Below are 23,665 nucleotides of genomic sequence, written 5' to 3'. Positions count from 1 at the left end.
CACAGGTAAACATCTTTCTGGTATTCTCTGCTTTCAGCCAGGATCCATCTGACATCAGCAATGATATCCCTTCTTCCACGTCTCCTTCTGAATCCGGCTTGAATTTCTGGCAGTTCCCTATTGATATACTGCTGCAGCCGCTTTTAAATGATCTTTAGCAATATTTTACTTGCATGTGATATTAATGATATTATTCGATAATTTCCGCATTCGGTTGGATCACCTTTCTTGGGAATAGGCATAAATATGGATCTCTTCCAGTCGGTTGGCCAGGTAGCTGTCTTCCAAATTTCTTGGCATAGATGAGAGAGCACTTTCAGTGATGCATCCATTTCTTGAAACATCTCAATTGGTATTCCAACAATTCCTGGAGCCTTGTTTCTTGCCAATGTCTTCGGTGTAGCTTGGACTTCTTCCTTCAGTACCATTGGTTCCTGATTATATGCTACCTCCTGAAATGGTTAAATGTTGACCAATTCTTTTTGGTACAGTGACTTTGTGTATTCCTTCCATCTTCTTTTGATGCATTCTGTGTCATTTAATATTTTCCCTGTAGAAATCTTCAATATTGCAACTTGAGGCTTGAATTTTTTCTTCCATTCTTTCAGCTTGAGAAATGTGGAGCATGTTCTTCTTCCCTTTTGTTTTCTAACTCCTTATAGGCATATGGATATTATCCTATCACTGACAGTGTACTACAGGATAGATCTTGAAATGTTCTTTTTGATGATGAATGCAATGACATTCCTCTTCAGTTTGTCATTCCTGGCATTGTAGACCACAATTTTCCAATTCAAAATGGCCAATACCAGTTCATTTCAGCTCACTGATGTTTAAGATATCAATGTTTATGTGTTCCATTTCATTTTTGATGACTTCCAATTTTCCTAGATTCATACTTCATACATTCCATGTTAATGGATGTTTGCAGCTGTTTCTTTGCATTTTGAGTCATGCCACATCAGCAAATGAAGATCCTCAAAGCTCGACTTCATCCACGTCATTAAAGTTGACTCTACTTTGAGGAAGCACCCCTTCCTCGGTCATATTTTGCGTGCCTTCCAACCTGAGGAGTCATCTTCTGGCACTAAATCAGACAATATTCTGCCGCTATTCATAAGGTTTTCACTGGCTATTTTTTTTTTCAGTAGTAGACCACCAGGTCCTTCGTCCTAGTCTGTCTTAATCTAGAAGCTCAGCTGAAACCTGTCCTTCATGGGTGACCCTGCTAGTATTTGAATACTGGTGGCATAGCTTCCAGCATCACAGGAACACACAAGCCACCACAGTATGACAAACTGACAGACAAGTGGGCAGCAACAGGCTATGCAGATGAAATTCATTACTTTTACTTCATACCCCATGTCCCAGAAATAGCTAGCCTAATAGAAAAGTAAACGATCTACAAGATCAGCTGTGCTCAAAGATTGTGATTCTGTCTTACTTAATACAAAATATATTTTGAATTGGTAAAAAATATATGGTGCTGTTTCCCCCATACCAAGAACGCACAGGTTCTGAAATCAACAGGTAGAAGTGGGACTGGCTCTTCTCACTATCAGACCTAAACAGGAGGGATTTTTATTTCCTATCCCTACATCCCCCCACACGTCTGTCAGTTTTTCATACTGTGGGGGCTTGCGTGTTGCTGTGATGCTGGAAACTATGCCACCAGTATTCAAATACCAGCAGGATCACCCAAAGTGGACAGGTTTCAGTGTAGCTTCCTGACTAAGACAGACTAGGAAGAAGAACCTAGAAGTCTACTTCTGAAAAAAAAAATTAGCTAGTGAAAACCTTATGAATAGTAGCGGAACATTGTCTAATATAGTGCAGGAAGATGAGCCCCTGGGGTTGGAATACACGCAAAATACGAATTGGGAAGAGGCTGCCTCCTCAAAGTAGAGTCGACCTTAATGATGTGATGGAGTCAAGCTTTGAGGACCTTCATTTGCTGCTGTGGCACAACTCAAAATCAGAAGAAACAGCTGCAAATATCCGTTAATAATTGGAACATATAATGCACAAAGTATGAATCTAGGAAAATTAGCAATCATCAAAAATGAAATGGAATGCATACATATCAGTATCCTAGGCAGTGAGCTGAAATGGACTGGTATTGGCCATTTTGAACTGGAAAATCATATGGTCTATGTGATGGTTAAGATTGTGTGTCAACTTGGCTGGGCCATGATTGTCAGAGTTTTGGCAGTCATATAATGTGATCACTTCCCTGTTGAGATTTGATATGTGATCACCTCCATGAGGGGTAGCCAGTCATTTGAAAGGGAGTTTCCTTGGGCATGTGGCCTGCATCCGAATATAAGTGGATGTTCTGGCAAGGCTTGGGGCTTTTGCTCGTTCTGGATCCTACAGCTGGCTCCTGTTTGTCTGACCTCCGGTTCTTAGAACTTGAGCTAGCAGCTTACCTGTGGTCTTGCCTGCCGATCTGGGGATTCATCGATTTTCAGAGCCTGTGAGCAAGAGCTCTGCTCTCTGACCTACTGATCTTGGGTTCGCCAGCCCCTGTGGCTATGCGAATCAGGAGAAGCCTTGATCCTGATCCACGGACTTGGGACATTCCAGCCACTACAACCACATGAGCCGTTTCCTTGATAGAAGTCTCTCTCTATATAAATATATATATTTATATGTTTTACTGGTTTTGTTTCTCTAGAGAACCCAGCTAAAGACAGTTGACTATGCCAGGAATGACAAATTGAAGAGGAATGACATTGCATTATTCATCATCAAAAAGAGCTGAACAGAAGATTTCAAAGTGCAGCTCGAGAAGACAAAGTAAAGTATTATGATGACATGTGCAAAGACCTGGAGACAGAAAACCAAAAGGGAAGAACACACTCCAGCATTTCTCAAGCTTAAAGAACTGAAGAAAAAATTCAAGCCTCAAGTTGCTATACTGCAAGATTCTACGGGCAAAATACTGAACAATGCAGAAAGCATCAAAAGAAGATGGAAGGAATACACAGAGTCACTGCAATAAAAACAACTGGTAGATGTTCAACCATTTCAGGAGGTAGCCTATGATCAAGAACTAAAGGAAGAAGTCCAAGCTGCACTGAAGACATTGCCAAAAAACAAGTCTCCAAGAACTGATGGAATACCAATTGAGATGTTTCAACAAACGGATACAGGGCTGGAAGTGCTCACTCATCTATGGCAAGAAATTTGGAAGACAGCTACATGGTCAACCATTCTAAAGAAAGGTGATCCAAATGAATATGGAAATTATCGAACAATATCATCAATATCACACACAAGTAAAATTTTGCTGAAGATCATTCAAAAGTGGTTGCAGCAGTTCATCAACAGGGAACTGCCAGAAATTCCAGCCTGATTCAGAAGAGGACATGGAACCAGGGATATTATTGTTAATGTCAGATGAATCCTGGATGAAAGTACAGAATACCAGAAAGATGTTTACCTGTGTTTTATTGACTATGCAAAAGCATTCGACTGTGTGGATCATAACAAATTATGGATAACATTGGGAAAAATGGGAATTCCAGAACACTTAACTGTGCTCATGAGGAACCTGCACATAGATCAAGAGGCAGTCGTTCAAACTGCATGGTTCAAGAACAGGAAAGGTGAGTGTCAGGGTTGTATCCTTTCACCATACCTAATCAATCTGTATGCTGAGAAAATAATCTGAGAAGCTGGACTATATGAAGAAGAACGTGGCATCGGGATTGGAAGAAGACTCATTAACAACCTGTTTTATGCAGATGACACACCTTTGCTTCCTGAAAGTGAAGGGGACTTTAAGCACTTACTGATGAAGATCAAAGACTACAGCCTTCGGTATGGATTACACCTCAACATAAAGAAAACAAAAATCCTCACAACTGGACCATTAAGTGACATCATGATAAACTGAGAAAAGACTGAAGTTGTCAAAGATTTCATTTTACTTGGATCGACAATCAACACCTATGGAAGCAGCAGTTAAGAAATCAAATGACGCATTGCACTGGGCATATCTGCTGCAAAAGATTTCTTGAAAGTATTAGAAAGCAAAGATGTCACTTTGAAGACTAAGGTGAGCCTGACCCAAGCCATGGTGTTTTCAGTTGCTTCATATGCTTGGGAAAGCTGGAAAATGAATAAGGAAGACAGAAGAACTGATGTCCTTGAATTATGGTGTCGCTGAAGAATATGGAATAGACCATGTACGAGCATATCTGTCCTGGAAGAAGTACAACCAGAATGCTCCCTAGAAGGGAGGATGGCCAGACTTCATCTTACATACTTTGGACATGTTATTAGGCAGGACCAGTCCCTGGAGAAGGAAATCATGCTTGGTAAAGCAGAGGGTCAGCGAAAAAGAGGAAGACCCTCAACAAGATGGGTTGACACTGTGGCTGCAGCAATGGGCTCAAGCATAACAACAATTTGAGGATGGTGCTGGACTTGGCAGTGTTTCCTTCTGTTGTAAATAGGGTTGCTATGAGTCGGAAGCTACTTGATAGCACCTAACAACAACATCCCTACATCTGTGTACTGTGCTGTTTTGGAGGTCTTAGTTTCAGAGAGAATAATGCTTTGGCCAGGACCACACAATAGTTCCACTGAACTGGAAGTTGTGACTGTCACTGGACATTCTGGACTTCTCATGAAACTGAACCAATAAGCAAACATGATTACTTTATTGGCAGGGGCGACTGATCCTGATTGCTGAGGGGAAATTGGGTTGTAGGCTACACATTAGGGAAAAGAGAGGAAAATATTCGGAACTTAGAAAATATTCTGGGATACCTCTTATTACTTCCATTGCTAATAGTAAAATTTAATGGAAAACCACAGCAACCAAAAAATATCAGGTCTAGTGAGCATTCCACCATTGTCTGACAGTGTGATGTAATGTGGTGGCTTGCTTGTTGCTGTGATGCTGGAAACTATGCCACCGGTATTTTGAACACCAGCAGGGTCACCCGTGGAGGACAAGTTTCAGTGGAGCTTCCAGACTAAGACTAGAAACATCGCCATGGCCATCTACTTCTAAAAAAATTGGCTAGTGAAAACCTTATGAATAGCAGCGGAACACTGTCTAATATAGTGTCAGAAGATGAGCCCCTCAGGTTGGGAAAAAAACAAAAACCAAATCCACTGCCATCAAGTTGATTCCGACTCATAGCGACCCAATAGGACAGAGTAAAATTGCCCCATAGGGTTTCCAAGTAGCAGCTGGTGGATTCAAACTGCCGACCTTTTGATTAACAGCGAGGCTCTTAAACCACTTCACCACCTGGCTGTCACAAAATATGACTGGGGAAGAGCTGCCTCCTCAAAGTAGAGTCAATCTTAACGACGTGATAGTCAAGCTGTGGGGAGCTTCATTTGCTGATGTGGCACAACTCAAAATGAGAACAAACAGCTTCAAACATCCATTAATAATCAGAACGTAGAATGTACAAAGTATGAATCTAGTAAAATTGGAAGTCATGAAAAATGAAATGGAACACATAAAGATCAATAGGCTAGCATTAGTGAGCTGAAATGGACTGGTATTGGCCATTCTGAATTAGAGAATCACATGATCTACTATGCCAGGAATAACAAATTGAAGACGAATGGCGTCACATTCATCATCAAAAATATAGTTCAAGATCTATCCTAAAGTATTACGCTGTCAATGATAGGACAGTATCCATATGCCTACAATATGACTATTATTCAAATTTACACACCAACCATTAATGCCAAAGATGAAGAAATTGAAAACTGTTACCAGCTTCTGCAATCTGAAATTAATTAAACACATTCAAGATTTATTGATAATTACTGGTGATTAGAATGTGAAAGTTGGAAACGAAGAGGAAGGATCCATAGTTGGAAAATATGGCCGTGGTGATAGACACGCCGGAGATTGAATGACACAATTTGGCAAGACCAACAAGTTATTCCTTGCAAATACCTTTTTAAACAACATAAATGGCGACTATACATGTGGATCTCACCAGATGGCATACACAGGAATCAAAGAACAACTGTGGGAAGAGATGATGGAGAAGCTCAATATCATCAGTCAGAACAAGGCCAAGGGTTGACTGTGGAACAGACCTTCAAATGCTCATACGCAAGTTTAAGTTGCGCTGAAGAAATTTAGAACAAGTCCAGGATACCCAAAGCACAATCTTTTTTTTCTCTTTCAAAAATTTACACCTATTGTTTTGTGACATTGATTGCAATCCCCACATTGTGACAGCACACTCGCCCTGTGTCCATTCGTCCAGTTCCTGTTACTTCCTGCCTTCTCATCCTGCTTTTGGACAGGGGCTGCCCATTTGGTCTTGCATATTTGATTGAATTAAGAAGCATGTTCCTCACGTGTATTATTTTTTTATAGGCCTATCTAATCTGTCTGAAAAATGGGCTTCAGGAATGGTTTCAGTTCTGGGTTAGCAGAGTGTTTGGAGGCCATAGTTTCAGGGTTTATCATGTAGTTTATTTTTATTTTATTGAACTTCAGATGAAGGTTTACAGAGCAATCTAGCTTCTCATTAAACAGTTAGTACATATATTGTTTTATGGCATTGGTTAACAACCCCATGTCGTGTCAGTACTCTCCCTTCTCGACCTTGGGTTCCCTATTACCAGCTTTCCTGTCCCCTCCTGCCTTCTATTCCTTGCCCCTGGGCTGTTGTGCCCCTTTAGTCTCATTTTGTCCTATGAGTCTGTCTAATCTTTGTCTAAAAGGTGAACCTCCGGAGTGACTTCATTACTGGGCTAAAAGGGTGCCCAGGGGCCACATTCTTGGGGTTTCTCCAGTCTCTGTCAGGCCAGTAAATCTGGTCTTTTTTAGTTAGAATTTTGTTCTAAATTTTTCTCCAGCTCTGTTGGGAACCTTCTATTGTGATCCCTTCCAGAGCAGTCAGTGGTAGCTGGGCCAAAGCACAATCTTGGGTATATTATCCTGAATTTAGAGATCATCTCAAAAATAGATTTGATGCATTGAACACTAATGACTGAAGATCAGACAAGCTGTGGACTGACATCAAGGACATCATACATGAAGAAAGCATAAAGTCATTAAAAAGACAGGAAAGAAAGAAAAGACCAAAATGCATGTCAGAAGAGACTTTGAAACTTGCTCTTGAATATAGAGTAGCTAAAGTGAAAAGAAAAAATGATGAAGTAAAAGAGTTGAACAGAAGATTTCAAAGGGAGGCTTGAGAAGACAAAGTAAAGTATTATAATGACATGTGAAAATATTTGGCATTAGAAAACCAAAAAGAAGAATACACTCAGCATTTCTCAAGCTGAAAGAACTAAAGAAAAATTTCAAGCCTGGAGTTGCAACGCTGAAGGATTCTATGGGCAAAAGTTTGAATGACACAGGAAGCATCAAAAGAAGATGGAAGGAATACAGACAGTCACTGTACCAGAAAGAATTGGTTGACGTTCAATCATTTCAGGAGGCAGAATATGATCAAGAAATGATGGTACTGAAGGAAGAAGTCCACGCTGCACTGTATCATTGGCGTGAAAAACAAGGTTCCAGAACTGATGGAACACCAACTAAGATGTTTCAACAAATGGATGCAGGGCTGGAAGCGCTCATTCGTCTATGCCAGCTACCTGGCCAACAGATTGGAAGAGATCCATATTTATGCCTATCCCCAAGAAAGGTGATCCAACCGAATGCAGAAATTATCAAACAATACCATTAATATTACAGGCAAGTAAAATTTGCTGAAAATCATTCAAAAGTGGTTGCAGCAGTACATCGACAGGGAACTGCCAGAAATTCAAGCCAGATTCAGAAGAGAACGTGGCAAGAGGGATATCATTACTGATGTCAGATGGATCTTGGATGAAAGCAGATAATATCAGAAAGATGTTTACCTGTGTTTTATTGACTACGCAAAAGCATTCGACTGTGTGGATCATAACAAATCATGGATAACACTGCGAATGGGAGTCCCAAAACACTTAATTGTGCTCATGAGGAACCTGTACACAGACTAAGAAGCAGTCAGAACAAGGGGATTCTGCATGATTTAATCAGGAAAGGTGTGAGTCAAGGTTGTATCTTTTCAATATACCTATTCAATCTGTATGCTGAGCAAATAATCCTAGAAGCTAGACTATATGAAGAAGATCAGGGCATCATAAGTAGAGGAACTCATTAACCTGCGATACACAGATGACACAAGCTTGCTTGCTGAAAGTGAAGAGGACTTGAAGCACTTACTGATGAAGATCAGAGACCACAGCCTTCAGTATGGATTACACCTCAACATAAAGAAAACAAAAATCCTCACAACTGGATCAATAAGTAACAGCATGATAAATGGAGAAAAGTCTGCAGTTGTCAAGGATTTCATTTTACTTGGATCCACAATCAATACCTATGGAAGCAGCAGTCAAGAAATCAAAAGATGCATTGCATTGGGCAAATCTGCTGCAAAAATCCTTTTTGAAGTGTTGAAAAGCAATGATGTCACCTTGAAGACTAAGGTGTGCCTGACCCACGGCATGGTATTTTCAGTCGCCTCATATGTATGGGAAAGCTGGACAATGAATAAGGAAGACTGAAGAAGAATCGACGCCTTTGAATTGTGGTGTTGGCGAAGAATATTGAATATACCCTGGACTGCTGAAAGAATGAACGAATCTGTCTTGGAAGAAGTACAACCAGAATGCTCCTTAGAAGCAAGGATGGCAAGAGTACATCTCACATACTCTGGACACATTATCAGGTGGGATCAGTCCCTGGAAAAGGACGCCATGCTTGGTAAAGTAGAGGGTCAGTGAAAATGAGGAAGACCCTCGATGAGATGGATTGACAAAGTGGTTTCAACAATGGACTCAAGCATAACAAGGATTGTGAGGATGGTGCAGGGCCAGGTAGTGTTTCACTCTGTTGTACATAAGGTTGCTGTAAGTCGGAACCAACTTGATAGCATCTAACAATAACATGGATTATTGGAAGAATAAGCAAATCTGTCTTGGAATAACCAGAACGTTCCTGAGGAGCAAGAATGGCAAGACTTCTCACATACTTTGTACATGTCAGGCAGGACCAGCCCATGGAGAAGGACATCATTCTTGATCAAGTAGATGGTCAATGAAAAAGAGGAAGACCCTCAACGAGATGGACTGACACAGTGGCTGCAACAACGGACTCAAACACAGCAACGATGTGAGGATGGCACAGGACCTGGCAGTGTTCCATTTTGTTGTACATGGTGTTGTTATGAGTCAGAACCTACTAGTGGGCACCTAATAACAACAGCAATTGATTTAACTTCATTTTAACCCTTTTGTGACTCAATTATTTTTTCCTTTTAATTTTTGTTGATACATTGTGTTTTCAGTAATAGAGTGCATGCTGAATATTGAGTGTCTGAATTTTTTGTAAGTAATACAGTTTTTGTTTTATGCCTCATTCCACACAGAGTCACTGTGAGTGGGAACTGACTCAACACCACCTATCAACAAGAACAGTGATTATTCAAACCTTTCAAGTATTAAGGTTTGATTTATGTTTCCAGATAATGACCCTTAACCAGCTGAGGACAAAGTAAACATGGAATGGGTAGTGGAAAAAGTAAGTTGAAAATACCTACTAAAGCTCTATCATCAGTTATTTAAACAACACTGGCTATATCTACCTATATCATCTATGTCTATACCTTAATCCTTAAATACCTGTATATCTCTCCATTGACTTACTATCTATCTGTCATCTAGTGCATAACATTTAATTTTCTCTTTCTTCTCCTTTTCCCTTATTATTTTATATAAGAACTGTTGTTGGTGGTTAACTTTATAATTTAGCGTTTAGGTTACAAAATATTCGTTGGGATTGTGTCTGAATTTGAAGAGCAATTACCATCACCGACAAATTGATAGTGTGACTGTCAGCTAGAAATAGATAAAATGACAAATTAGACTTTATATCTTCCCTTTTGGGGGAGAGTGAAAGCATCTCTATTTTTATGAAAGATAACTGCAACTTGTTAGGTGAAAGCGCAAAGTTATTGTTGTGCATAGATGTTCAAGTACACATACAAGAGTGTATACGGATGCTGAGTAGACTTAGGTGTAGACTATACTAGTCATTAGCTACTGTCCCTCAGCTCCAAACCGACCCTTCTATACTCTTCTGCAAACTACATTTCCCAGGCTTTTGCCAACTGGCTCCCTGTTAGGTTCTGCCAGTAGGAGACACTAGAGGAATACTTAAAAACAAAAACCCAGACTAGTTGTGGTCAAGTTGATTCCAACTCATGGTGAGCCCATGTACATAGCAGAACTACTCCATAAGCTTTTCAAGACTGTGTCCTTTTGGAAGCGGATCACCAAGCCTTTCTTCCGAGGCACCTCTGGGTGGGTTCAAACTGTCAACCTTTCAGTTAGTAGTCGAGCCCTTAACCATTTGCACCACATATCGGAAGTGAGAAAAAAGAAGGGACTTGATCCTTTTCATTTGCTTCTGTTTCTGTCATCGTCACCCCAGCAACCTCTCTTTATCTCAGCAGCATCAACTGGTTCCACTTTTTTTTTTTTTGGTTTAAATCTCTCAAAATCAGCACTAACCAGGTACCATCAAAGATAGCAATGCCAGCCCTCTCTTCAAAGGTGTGGGTCCTCCACGAGTTGAGCTCCCTCCTGTAAGCTCCTGTGGTTCAAGTAGCAGCCAGGAAGCACAAGCTTCTCTAAGTTTCTAGATGCTGATAACTCTGGCCTCTTCCTTTGTTCCTCCTGTCTTAGAAGTGATCTCTGCATCCTGAACTTATCTCTATGGTACTTCAGTGTGCCCTCTTTGACTTTAACCACAAACCCTTAAATTGAATCCCTTTAATTGAATCACTTAGTGTGGTTTGCTCTCCTGAATGACTGATATTCTATCTCAAAGAAGTTCAAGTTTCAACTCGTCCAACAATTTACTCTGCTACTTCAACACCTAATTATCTTTTCCAAATTCTTACAGGAGAAATGTTCTGACACATACACTTCTATACAAAAATTTTAAGAAAGTTTTGTCTTTTGGGGTTCTATATTATACAATAGTAATGCATGCTTTTTGTAAAATATTTAAAATATATATTTAGAAGTTTCTCTTGAATTGGATCCTTTTCATCACCCCAGATGTCCTATATTTCCTCAGATGTCAGAAGCCACTTTTCTCCTTAATGCCTAAATAACAGTAGTTCACACCTGGTCATGACTTCAAGAAGTCTATTCTTTTCCAATCCTCCTCTTTCAAGCATTTCTGGGGATACTCAGGTAATGCTTACAGGTTTCACAAATCCATCCTGGTTATAGACTGCTGCTTCAACCTGGTATCTGGCTTCAAACTTCTGTCCTGCCTGCTTCTGTGCAAAAATCAACTCTAATGCCATTTCCCCATATGGTGTTGCCTCATGCCTGAGTACAGTTGAGTAGTATGCATTTGTCATTCTTTTTGGGCATTTTCCTTTTTTCGAGGGAAATCTGCAGCTTGAGACAGAACCTATCTATGTCCATACGAAAAACCCACTGCTGTTGAGTCGATTCCAACTCATAGTGACACTACAGGACACAGTAGAACTGCCCCCATAAGGTATCCAAGCCTGTGATCTTTACGGAAGCAGACTGCCACATCTTTCCCCCACAGAGTGGCTGGTGGGTTTGAACTGCGGACCTTTCATTTGTAGCCGAGTGCTTAACCCACTGCACCACCAGGGCTCATTATCGATCTCCATAGAAGTTAATTTTTCTCACTTTCCTAGCTCTCTTGCAGTCAAGGCTTGGATACATGACCTAGGTTCTGCCAACCAGACACATTCACTAAACATTGAATCCAAAGATAGGAATTCAAAGAAGGGCTGAATGGAATCCATTCAAGCAAATGGAGGCGGTTTATCTAGTTTCTAGTGGATGTGTCCAATGTCCACGGTATTGACAGCACAAAATGCAGTACTTTACTGAATCAGCTCTGTGTTATTTTTGGTCTTGTTGCTGGCTACATAACTTCCAAACCTGGTACTCCACTTCCTGGAGATTTGTGACTACCTAATATCCTCTTAATAAATCCTTTTTAACCAAAACTGGTTTTTAATGCTTGAAATCCTAATACAAGTTGTGTTATTCAACTCTCCTTGAGACTTTAAGATCATTTTAACAAAATTTGACTCAATGTTTGCAGATAAAGAAGGAGTTTCCAGTTGCCATCAAGTCAATTCCGACTCATGGAGACCCCATGTATGTCACAGTGGAACTGTGCTCCATAGGGTTTCCAGCGGCTGATTTTTTTTTAGTCTCCCATACAGAATTTTTTTTTTACATTGTTATGAGACCCCAGCCGCTCACCCCATTCTGCGACAGCACATTCCTCCCCTCCGCCCGATTCCCCATGAACATTCAACCAGCTCCTAACTCTCTCTGCCTTCCCCTCTCACCTCTGGACAGAAGCCGCCCCTTTGGTCTCTTATATCTACTTGTCTAAGAGGCACATTCTTCATGAGTATCACTTTATGTCCCACAGTCCAGTCTAATCCCTGTCTGAAGAGATGGCCTCGGAAATTGTTTCAGTTCTAGGGTGATGGGAGACCAGGGGCCATGATTTCTGGGGTGCCTCCAGTCTTAGTCAGACCATTAAGTCTGGTCTTCTTACTAGTATTTGAGTTCTGCATCCCATCGTTCTACTGCTCCATCAGGAACCCTCTGTTGTGTTTCCTGACGGGACATTCATTGTGGTAGCCGGGCACCATCTAGTTGTTCTGGTCTCAGGCTGATGAAGTCTCTGGTTTATGTGGCCCATTCTGTCTCTTGGGCCAATACCCAGTGGCTGATTTCTTTAAAGTAGCAGGACTTTCTTCCAAGGCACCTCTGGGTGGAATCAAACTTCCAACCTGTTGGTTAGCAGTCAACTGTATAAACCATTTGCACCACCCAGGTACTCCAAAGAGTTACAAAGCAGAAAATGTAAGCAATCTGCAGGGATTGTCTCTTTCCCTTTCCCCTAATTTCATTCCCTAGATCTAACTCAAAATTTCTAAACAGGAGCAGCATAGGAGTACAATGTAGTAGGAAAGGAGAGCTAGGGACTCGATGCTTTTATTTAACTAGCAAACATTCTATTTCCACATGTTGTATATTAATGAATCTAGCAAAACATCACTTGCAAAATGAACCATTATTTAATGTACCAAACCAAGACGAGAAAAAATAAACTCTGACACACAATTTTAATACATGCTCCAATTTCAAGTAAGTTAAAATATGAAAGAAAAAAAAATTCCTAGAACTGATGAAAATAGCTTGATGGGTCTTTTTACATAAGTTGGCTGCAGATTTAAGAAACTTACCCTAAACATACAATTGCATGCCATAGTTTTTATATAGACTATAAGTTTATGTACAATAATGGTGATGGACACTATGGCTTAGGGAAACTAAATACATGGCTTCACCCCATACCCTCCTGTGGCACTGATTATCACCTGGGAATTCTAACACCCATTCAATTATATTTCCTTTGTTAATGACCTATTTTGTTTCTCTTGAAGCTTCATGTTCCTTTTCCTTGGAGTTTAGATATTCACTAGGAAATTGCCTTTTTAATATATTCCTTCCCAGCACATTGAGATGCTTTTGATCCAAAGAAAATTTTCTTCATGTTACTGATATTTATTTGGTTATTGCTTTTCTTATATCCACTCTACCCATGACCCTCTATTTTGATTCCTGTCATCGTGGTTGATGGTGGTAGCAAGGCACCATCTATTTCTTCTGGCCTCATGAGGTCCAATAGTCCTTTGGACTAATATTTTATGTCTTTGCTCCGAACGTGCTGGGACCAATAGATGTATTAGATGGCTGCTTACAAGCTTTTATGATCCCAGACATTACTCACCACAGTTGGATGTAAACATTTTTTTAGGAATTGTTATGCCAATTGACCTATATTGCCCCTGAGACTATGGTCCCCAGGCCTCTGCCCCAGTAACTCAGTCCCCCAAAGTGTTTAGATGTGTCTAGGAAACTTGTATGACTTTGCCTTGGTCAAGTTGTGCTGAGTTCCTCTATAATGTGTGTTGTCTTTCCCTTCACCAAAGTTAACACTTGTCTACTATCTAGTGATTTCCTCTCCCTTGTAACTATCAAAGATTTTTTTCTGTATGTAAACCTTTTCTTGAGGTGGTCTCATACAATATTTGTCCTTTAGTGAGTGACTTATTTCACTCAGCATAATGCCCTCCAGATACATCCATGTTGTGAGAGAGATGTTTCGAGGATTCATCATAGTTCTTTAGCATTTCTTAGTATTCCACTGTGAATATGTACCATAATTTATCCATTCATCTGCTGATGGGCACTTCGGTTCCCATCTTTTTGCTATTGTGAATAAGGCTGCAACATGGGTGTGCATATGTCTATTTGTGCGACAGCTCTTATTTGTCTAGGACGTATTCCTAGGAGTGGGATTGCTGGACTGTACGGTATTTCTATTTGTAGCTTTCTAAGGAGGCACCATATCGTTTTCCAGTGGCTGTACCATTTTACATTCCCACCAGTAGTGCATAAGAGTTCCAATCTCCCCGAAACCTCTCCAACATTTGCTATTTTCTGTTTTTTTGATTAGTTCCAGTAACGCTGGGGTGAGATGCTATCTCACTGATTTGCATTTCTCTAATGGCTAATGATAGCAAGCACCTCTACACGTGTCTGCTAGCTGCCTGAATGTCTTCTTTGGTGAAGTGTCTGTTCATATTCTTTGCCTATTTTTTAATTGGATTATTTGTCTTTCTGTTGTTGAGGTGTTGAAGATCTTTGCAGATTTTAGAGATTAGACCCTTGTCAGATATGTCATAGCCAAAATTTTTTTCCCAGTCTGTACGTTCTCTTTTTCCTCTTTTGGTGAAGTCTTTTGATGAGCGTGTTTAATATTTAGGAGTTCCCAGTTATCTATTTTCTGGTGTTTGTGCATTGTTAGTTATGGTTTGTATCCTATTTATGCCATGTATTAGGGCCCCTAGTATTGTCCCTGTTTTTTCTCCCATGACCTTTCTTGTTTTAGGCTTTATATTTAGGTCTTTGATCCAATTTGAGTTAGTTTTTGTGTATGGTGTGAGGTATGGATCTTGTATCATTTTTTTACAGACAGACTTGCAATTTTGCCAGGACCGTTTGTTAAAAAGACTGTCTTTTCCCCTTTAATGGACTTTGGTCCTTTGTCAAAGACCAGCTGACCACAGGTGGATGGATTTACATCTGGGTTCTTGATTCTGTTCCACTAGTCTATGTATCTGTCGTTGTACCAGTAACAGGCTGTTCTGACTACCATAGCTATATAGTAAGTTCTGAGATTAGGTAGTGTGAGGCCTCCTACTTTGCTCTTTTTCTTCAGTAAAACTTTGCTTTATCTGGAGACTCTTTCCTTTCCATATAAAGTTGATTAGTTTTCCATCTTGTTAAAGAATGCTGTTGGTATTTGGATCAGGACTGCATCATATCTGTAGATTGCTGTGGGTAAGACTGACATTTTTACAATATTGAGTCTTCCTAACCATGGGAATAATATGTTTTTCCATTTATGTACGTCTCTTTTGGTTTCTCGCAATAGTGTTTTGCGGTTTTCTTTGTATAGGTCTGTCATGTCCCTGGTTAGATTTATTCTTAAGTATTTTATCTTTTTTAGGGGATATTATAAATGGTACTGTTTTCCTGATTTCCTTTTTGAAGTTCTTTGTTGGTGTATAGGAATCCAACTGACTTTTGTATGTTGATCCTGTATCCTGCTATTCTGCTGAATCTATTAGTTCCAGTAGTTTTCTTGTGGAATTTTTGGGGTTCTCTATGTATAGGATCATATCTGTGAGTAGGGATAGTTTTTCTTCCTCCTTTCCAAATTGGATGCCCTTTATTTCTTTTTCTTGTCTTACTGCTCTAGCTAGGACTTTCAGCACAATGTTAAATACAAGTGGTGATAAAGGGCATCCTTGTCTTGTTCCTGTTCTCCAGGGGAATGCTTTCAGCCTCTCTCCATTGAGAATGATACTGGCTGTTGGTTTTGTACAGAAGCCCTTTTTTATGTTGAGGAATTTCCCTTCTATTTTTTTTTATTGAGAGTTTCTATCAGGAATGGGTGTTGGACTTTATCAAATGCCTTTTCTGTGCTGATTGAGATGATTATATGATTCTTTTGTTCTATTATGTGGTGGGTTATGTTGACTGATTTTCTAACGTTGAACCATCCTTGCATAGCTGGCATGAATCTCACTTGGTTGTGGTGCATTATTATTATTATTTTTTTTGATATGATGCTGAATTCTACTGGCTAGAAATTTGTTGAGAATTTTTGCATCTATATTCATTAGAGATACTGGTCTGTAATTTTCTTTTTTTGTGGGGTCTTTGCCTAGCTTTGATATCAGGGTTATGTTGGCTTTAAGGAATGAATTTAGGAGTATTCCTTCCTTTTCTACGCTCTGAAATAGTTTGAGCAGTACTGGTGAAGACTTTGCTTTTGAAAATAATTCTAGGATTCTTGCAAGTAAAACTTCTTAGTCTTCACTGCAAAGCTACAGAGCTTAGTGAGTATAGTGAAGTCACAGTCCTGGTAATAATGGAAAAAGTGAGTGTATTATACTTTCTAGTAACCTGTAGGTAACTGCTGTGGAAAAGTAATATGATATTATGTGTATGGCCAATATAAATTTGATTTAATATCGATGATAAGTATTATTTAATATTAAAATTGTTTTCCTCATTCTTTGTACTTTGAAAGCTAAAAGGAAAGAGATAATCAAAGAACATAAATAATAATTTATCATTTAAGTCACTCTGATATAGAAACAAACTGATATTTTAATTCAGTTCCACTTAAAAATAAAAGTTGTTTCCTCATCCCCACGATAAACACATTTACCACATTTTTACATACAGAAAACTTTGGTACATTCAACTGTTTACAAGACATGTCTCCATATAACTCATTTACATTCATGTGAAGTATGATGAAGTATAAGAACACATATAATTATATATACTTGTGACTTGTACCTGGTACATAAAATAACACGTAATATGATTATTTTCTAAAAGTCAGTCCAGATGCGGCAATTTAAGGTTAGCAGAGTCTCTTTTGAAGAATTACAATAGTTGTATTTATATGAAGAGAATTCAAGAAATTTCTTTGTCTAAATGTAAGCTTCAAGCTAAAGTCTTAGCAATTTAAATTATCTAACATTCAATGCATTTCTTATTAGGTTGCACTGTTTGGTTTACAGTTTAAGTCATCTCAAGTAGTTCATAATTATTTGTGCATCAGAGGAAAAAAAGCACCAAATATAATAAATTTTTTTCACATTGCAGATGAAATCACAACACACTGATGTCAATTTCCCTTCAAAAATCTAGTCAGTTGTAAAGAACATTTACTTCAAATGTTCAATCTTCAAGCGTCAGATTCTCAGTGAGACTGATACATTAGAGATAAGAATGGAAATGGTAAGAACAGATGATACACACAATACCTACTAACTTTACAGAATTCAGATATTCTTCTAACATTGACGATTTCCATTTCTGAATTGAGTTCCTTAGATCTAAAAGAAGTGTAATATTTACAAATTTGTCAACTATATCTCTTAAAAAGAAATTCAAAAGGTGCTATTCTTGCCAATATGTGAAGCAAACTTTTCCTGATGAACAAAAGCACCTCTTATAAGGAAATATATAAAGAAAATATTTTCTACAAATTAACATATAAATTGATGTGCATAAAGGTATAGCTATACCAGTTGTAAATGTAATGTTTTAAATAACACACAATAAAAAATTCAAGCATAGATTGAAAAAAAATATCCCATACATCAATATTCCAGTTATTAAATATTGCAGCATATATGTTACTTTAACAATTGGGGAAAAAAGCTTCTAATTAAATGGTCAATGAAATCTCTCTGGAAAAATGCACTTAAAAAAAAAGGCCCTAGTATGAAATTCTGGCAAATTTCAATTTAAGTCAAAGGTTTTTACAGCCAAGATGCAATCCGGAGAAAAGAAAATTATCTGCAAAGCCACCTCATCAGACTCTTTAGTAAGTAACATCACCGGTGTGACACTGGTACAGGCCAGGGGGCATTTATTTCTTTTCTTTATCACAGGTCCATGGTAAACATGATATTAAGAACAGCAGACCTTTATCATTGTAAGTTTTGCTACCCACAAAATGCTAATAAACATTATTTTAAATGTTTCTAGACTAAGTTCCTTACCTGAATACATACAATGAATCCTCAAGATTTAAAAACATTTTTAAAATGAATACAGAGATGTGTAAAGAGAAACATAAATTACTTGCTTTAACAGTTTTCAGTCAAGGCTTATTAGTTATCTTTTTCTATTTAACGTGATTTTCATTGGTATAAGAAGTTCTAGCTTCTACTAAGAAGATTTTATTTCTTCTTCCCAGTGTTTTTTTTGTGTTCATGCACTTCTGTTTTGCTAGATATACTCTTTTTCCGAGATGAGGTACTAGGAGTAACTGCACTAGAAGGTCCACTGGTAGCTATACAAGAAAAAAGAAAAACCATTGCTTAGATTTTCACAAGCAATCTATGTTCAAATAATACTGCTGGGTGACAGAATAATTCCTGTTATAATGTGATGTATATGAAACATTGTAGGCAATTAACATATTTAACCTTTACTTTTTAGAATTCAACACCAGTACAGAAAAGTAATATCAATGGGGTGTGGGTACAACACAAATTTCTCTTTTCACTCTACATTCTTCCTGGGAAACTAATTCATTCCCATGTTTTTAAACTACCTCTTATTGTGCTAATGACCTTCAAATTTATACTTCTGGCCCAGGCTTTTTCCCTTAGCTCAAACTGCCTACTGTAAATTTCTGTGTAGATACCGGGCAGGAAACATAACCATAACATGTTTAAAACTGAACTCGTTTTCTCTGCAAAGATCTACTTCCTTCTATATCTTCTATTTTATCACTATCCATAAAGCTGAAAGGTTGGAAAACTCAAAACCATTCTTGACTTGGGCTCATCCTTCCGTATCCAAACCAACATTAAGGCCTACTGAGTTATCAAACAGCTATTCTAAGTGGAGTTACACTTCTGGTATGAATGAGTCAGCTCCTATCAAACTCTCACAGATAACAAATATAAACTCTTGACAAAATATGAAAACAACTATCTGGAGACACCAAAGAGTGAACAAAAGCAGGCAGATACTGGAGAAGAACTGCCGCTTGGAAAAAGGGAACAACATAGGATGAGTTCCCCTTCTTCCCCACCCCCAACTTTTTTTTTTTTACAGCTTTTAGCCTGAGGAAAGGTCCCAGTCTGTATCATGTGAAATGTTAAAGTTCTAATACAAAACCCAGTATTACCGGCTTGAGGAGCCCTGGTGGCATGGTGGTTAAGCGCTCAGCTGCTAACTGAAAGATGGGAGGTTTGAACCCACTAACCGCTCCACGGGAGAAAGAAGTGGCAGTCTGCTTACGTAAAGATTTACAGCCTTAGAAATCCTATAGGGCAGTTCTACTCTATCCTATAGGGTCGCTATGAGTCAGAATCAACTCGAAGGCAACAGGTTTGATGTTAACAGGATTACCGGCTTGAAGAACCAGAAGACAAGGATTGGGGTACTTATGGTTGCTGGGAAGTGAGGTGGGAAATCCCAGAAAGGGAGAGCCCCTAATTATCTGTATAAACCCTGATCAAATCTATGGTATGAGTAGAGCAAGCTCCAAGCAGTCCAAAATCCATTGCCATTGAGTCAATTCCAACTCATGGAGATCCCATGTGCTACAGAGTAGCACTGTTCCATAAAGTTTTCTTGGCTGTAATCTTTACGGGAGCAAATTACTAGGTCTTTCTTCTGTGGTACCACTAGGTGGGTTCTAACCCTCAGTCTTTAGGTTAGTCACCCAAACTTATTGTTGTCAAGCCGATTCCAACTCATAGTGACCCTACAGGACAGAGTAGGACTGCACCATAAAGTTTCCAAGAAGCAGCTGGTGAATTCCAACTGCTGACCTTTTGGTTAGAAGCTGAGCTCTTAACCACTGCACCACTAGGGCCCCAACTTTAAGTTAGTGGTAGAGTGTCAATGGTTTGCGCCACCTAGAGACTTGCCAAGCAGTCCTAAAAGATCTTAGTCTCTATATGATTGCAAAGCTTCTACATTTTACTTAAAAGTGATTAAAAAGTACAGTAAAACAACAATATGAAGAAATATAGCTAAAAAGCCAATAGATAAAATTCTAAAAATGACTGAATGAATAAAAGAAGGAAAGAAAGAAAAGACAAAGAAATAATAACCAGAGAGAACAAACAGAAAATACAATAGATAACACAATAGTAAACCTAGCTCAACCATATCAAAAATTACATTAAATGTTAAGGGACTAAACAAAGCAAAAACAAAACAAAGCAAAAACCCAAATATATGCTGTCTACAAGAAAATTCACTTCAAATATAAAGACACAGATTGGCTGAAATTAAATGGAAGGGAAAAAGTATACTGTGCATACAGAAAGCACAAGAAAGCTGGATTAGCTATATTCACATCAGATAAAATAAAGCTTAAAACAAAGCATTACTAAAGATCAAGAGGACAATTTCATGACGGTAAATGGGTCAATCCTTTAGGAAGACATAACAATCAAATATGCATGCACCTAATAACAGAACTTCAAAACACACAAAGCAAATATTGACAAAATTAAAGGGGGAAAAAGCAAATTCCATAGCTGCAAAAAGAAATTAAGGGCATTGGTGCTTCATGGCAGAATTCTTGCCTTCCATGCAGGAGACTCAGATTCCATTTTCAGCTAATGCATCTCATACACAGCTACCACCTGTCTGTCAGTGGAGGCTTGTGTTTTGCTATGACGCTGAAAAGGTTTTAGTGGAGCTTCTGGACTAAGACAGACTAGGAAGGCCTGGTGATCTACTTCAAAAATCAACCAATGAAAACCCTGTGGATCACAGTCCCAATCTGCAATCAATCATGAGGATGGTGCAGAACCAGGCAGTGTTTTGTTCCTTTGTGCATGGGGTCACCATAAGTCCTGGCTGACTCTATGGCAGCTAACAACAACAATAACAAATGGAAACTGCTCTCTAAGCAATTGATAGAACAACTAGACCCCTACCTCTGCCCTCCCCCAAAGGAAAAAAACAACAGTAAAGACATAGATTGATCAACACTGTCAACCACTTTGACCTAATGGATACTGACTGAACGCTATAGGTATGACAACAAACATTATTTCCTACTGCACGAGGTACATTCAAGATAGACCAAATGTTAAGCTACAAAACAAATCTCAAATTTAATAGAACTAAAATTATACCGCATATGTTTTGTAATCACAATGGAATTAAATAAGATATTGGTAGCAAGCTATCCTAATATGTGGAAATTAACCAGTATGTTTCCAAATACTTCATGACCCAAAAAAAACACCATGCAGTAAATTAGAAAAAAAAATTTTTCGTTGAATGATAATTAAATACAACATAACAAATCTTGTCAGATGCAGCTAAAGAAATACTTAGAGGGAAGTTTACAGCTACAAATGTTGATATATGAAAAGAAGAAATGTCTAATAGTCAATGATCTCAGAAAGTAGAAAAAGAAGATAAAAGTAAACCCCAAGTAAGCAGATGTAAGAAAACAATAATTAAATCAATAAAATACAAAACAAACAGAAAAACTTATTAACAAAGCCAAAAACTGGTTCTTTGAAAAGACCAACAAAACGGATAAATTCCTAGTGAGAATGATCAAGAAAAAAAAGAGAACACAGATTACGAGTATCATGAATAACAGGATATTATCATATACATTAAACAAAAATAAATAACAAAGTTGACAACTTAGATAAAATGAACAAATTACTTGAAACATTCAATTTACCAATACTGACACAAGAATGAAACAGAAAATCTGATTAGCCCTAAGGTGGTTTAATTCGTTAACAAAAATCTTCTCAATAAGAAAACTCCAGGCCTAGATGGCTTCATTAGTTAATTTTATGAAGCATTCAAGGGAGAAATAAAAACAGTCTTAGTCATTCAGAAAAAAGAAGAGAGAATATTTTCAAAATCATTTTATGAAGCCAGCATTCCCCTGATATCAAAGTTAAAAAAGATATTACACAAAAAAAGAGAAAACTATAGACAAATAACCTTCATAGATGCAGATGTAAATTTTCTTAAAATCTAACTGAGTTCATTTAAAAAAAAAAAAAAGATGGTACATCATGACCAAGTAGCGTTTATCCCAGGAATGCATGGTTGGTTTAAGATTTGAAAAGTCAAATATAATACCATTTCAACTTTATTATTAAAAAGGTACATGAAATAATGAATTTATTATGTATCTAAAATGCAAAGAACAACAATATACTGTGATTCAAAAAGTATTAAAATCCTGGGTCTACTGATTACTAGCTACATGAACCGGGACAAGTCACAACCTGTCTGCTACTTTCTTCATCTGTAATGGACATAAGAATGGTATTAACCTCTGAAGAGTATGGTGAGAACTATGAGAATTAATAGGAAAATGTGCAGTATGAAGAACTATACAAATGTTAGCTTTGAGTTGTACGTGAAATACACTATAACTTACAATTATTTAAGATTCTTATTCAGTTCTGTCTGTAGTTTCACACACTGATTATTTAGGAGGCACAAAGATCAGATCTATTTAAGATATTGCCCCTGACTTACAAGGCCTGGTAATCTGATAGAGCTATAATCGGGTATAACAGATCAAATTAGTAGTACAGAGCATCATAGGAATTTTTGTTTTGATAATCATATAAATGCACCATCATGGACGAAGAAAAAGAGGAGGAACCTCAGCAAGATGGATTGACACAATGGCTGCAACGACGGGCTCAAACATAACAACAATCGTGAGGATGGTATAGGAGTGGGCAGTGTTTCCTTCTGTTGTACCCAAGGTTGCAGTGAGTTGGAAATGACTCGATGGCACCTAATAACAACAACATGGAGGGGGTTGGGTTGGGTTGAGTATTGAGGGGTAGAAGGTGAGAACATTATAGGAGAAAAAAAGTGGCAGGAGTGTTAAAGTAATTTATTTGGGGAGAAGTGAGGAGAATATTTTGGTTATAGGTAACAATAGCAGCCACCATTTAGTGTGTGTTTACTATGCGTGTCGAGCTATGTATGTTATTGCGTTCCTCTCTGACAATGCTACAAAGGAAGTACTACTGCCCTGATTTTATGATTATGAAAGTGAGGTTCAGAGACTTTAAGTAACTTGTCCAAGGTCATTTAGCTAGTAAGTAGCAAAGCTGAGATTTTACTTTAGGTCTCTCTGACTTCTAAGCACAAACGCTAAACCAAAAGAACATCTGAGAGCACTAAAAGGAAGAAAAGAAACAAGACACTGCTAATGAAGTTGGTCAAAGCCTTGAGGTAATATGAAATTCTCTAAGGAGAAAAGGTATACAGTAAGAAAAAAAGAACAGAATAGAATGTCCCTGTCTGGGGCAGGAAAGAAAGAGGAAGGAGGTTCATCAAACAAATAGAAGAATCACAGAAATGGAAAGAACACAATATAGAATAATAGCTTGCAAGCCAGGGGAAGAAAGCATTTCAGGAAGGATCAACAACACAATCAAATGTACCAAGAAGT

The 23,665-nt window shown here is 38.3% G+C and overlaps 1 protein-coding gene across 16 annotated transcripts in view; it reads right to left on the bottom strand.

The window, feature by feature from the left end:
* Positions 1-16,377: 16,377 nt before the first annotated feature.
* PPIP5K2 (diphosphoinositol pentakisphosphate kinase 2) overlaps positions 16,378-23,665 on the bottom strand; it is an 87,239-nt gene continuing 79,951 nt past the window's right edge. For all 16 annotated transcript variants that reach the window (XM_023730135.1, XM_023730137.1, XM_023730140.1 and 13 more), the window contains one exon: positions 16,378-18,529. In XM_023730135.1, coding sequence (XP_023585903.1) covers positions 18,417-18,529 — 113 coding nt within the window. In that variant the 3' untranslated portion in view covers positions 16,378-18,416. The remainder of the gene's footprint in view (positions 18,530-23,665) is intronic.

Source organism: Trichechus manatus, unplaced genomic scaffold (assembly GCF_000243295.1).
Source record: "Trichechus manatus latirostris isolate Lorelei unplaced genomic scaffold, TriManLat1.0 scaffold00032, whole genome shotgun sequence".
NCBI classification, from domain to species: Eukaryota; Metazoa; Chordata; class Mammalia; order Sirenia; family Trichechidae; genus Trichechus; species Trichechus manatus.
This window is presented reverse-complemented; position numbering and strand designations above follow the sequence as displayed.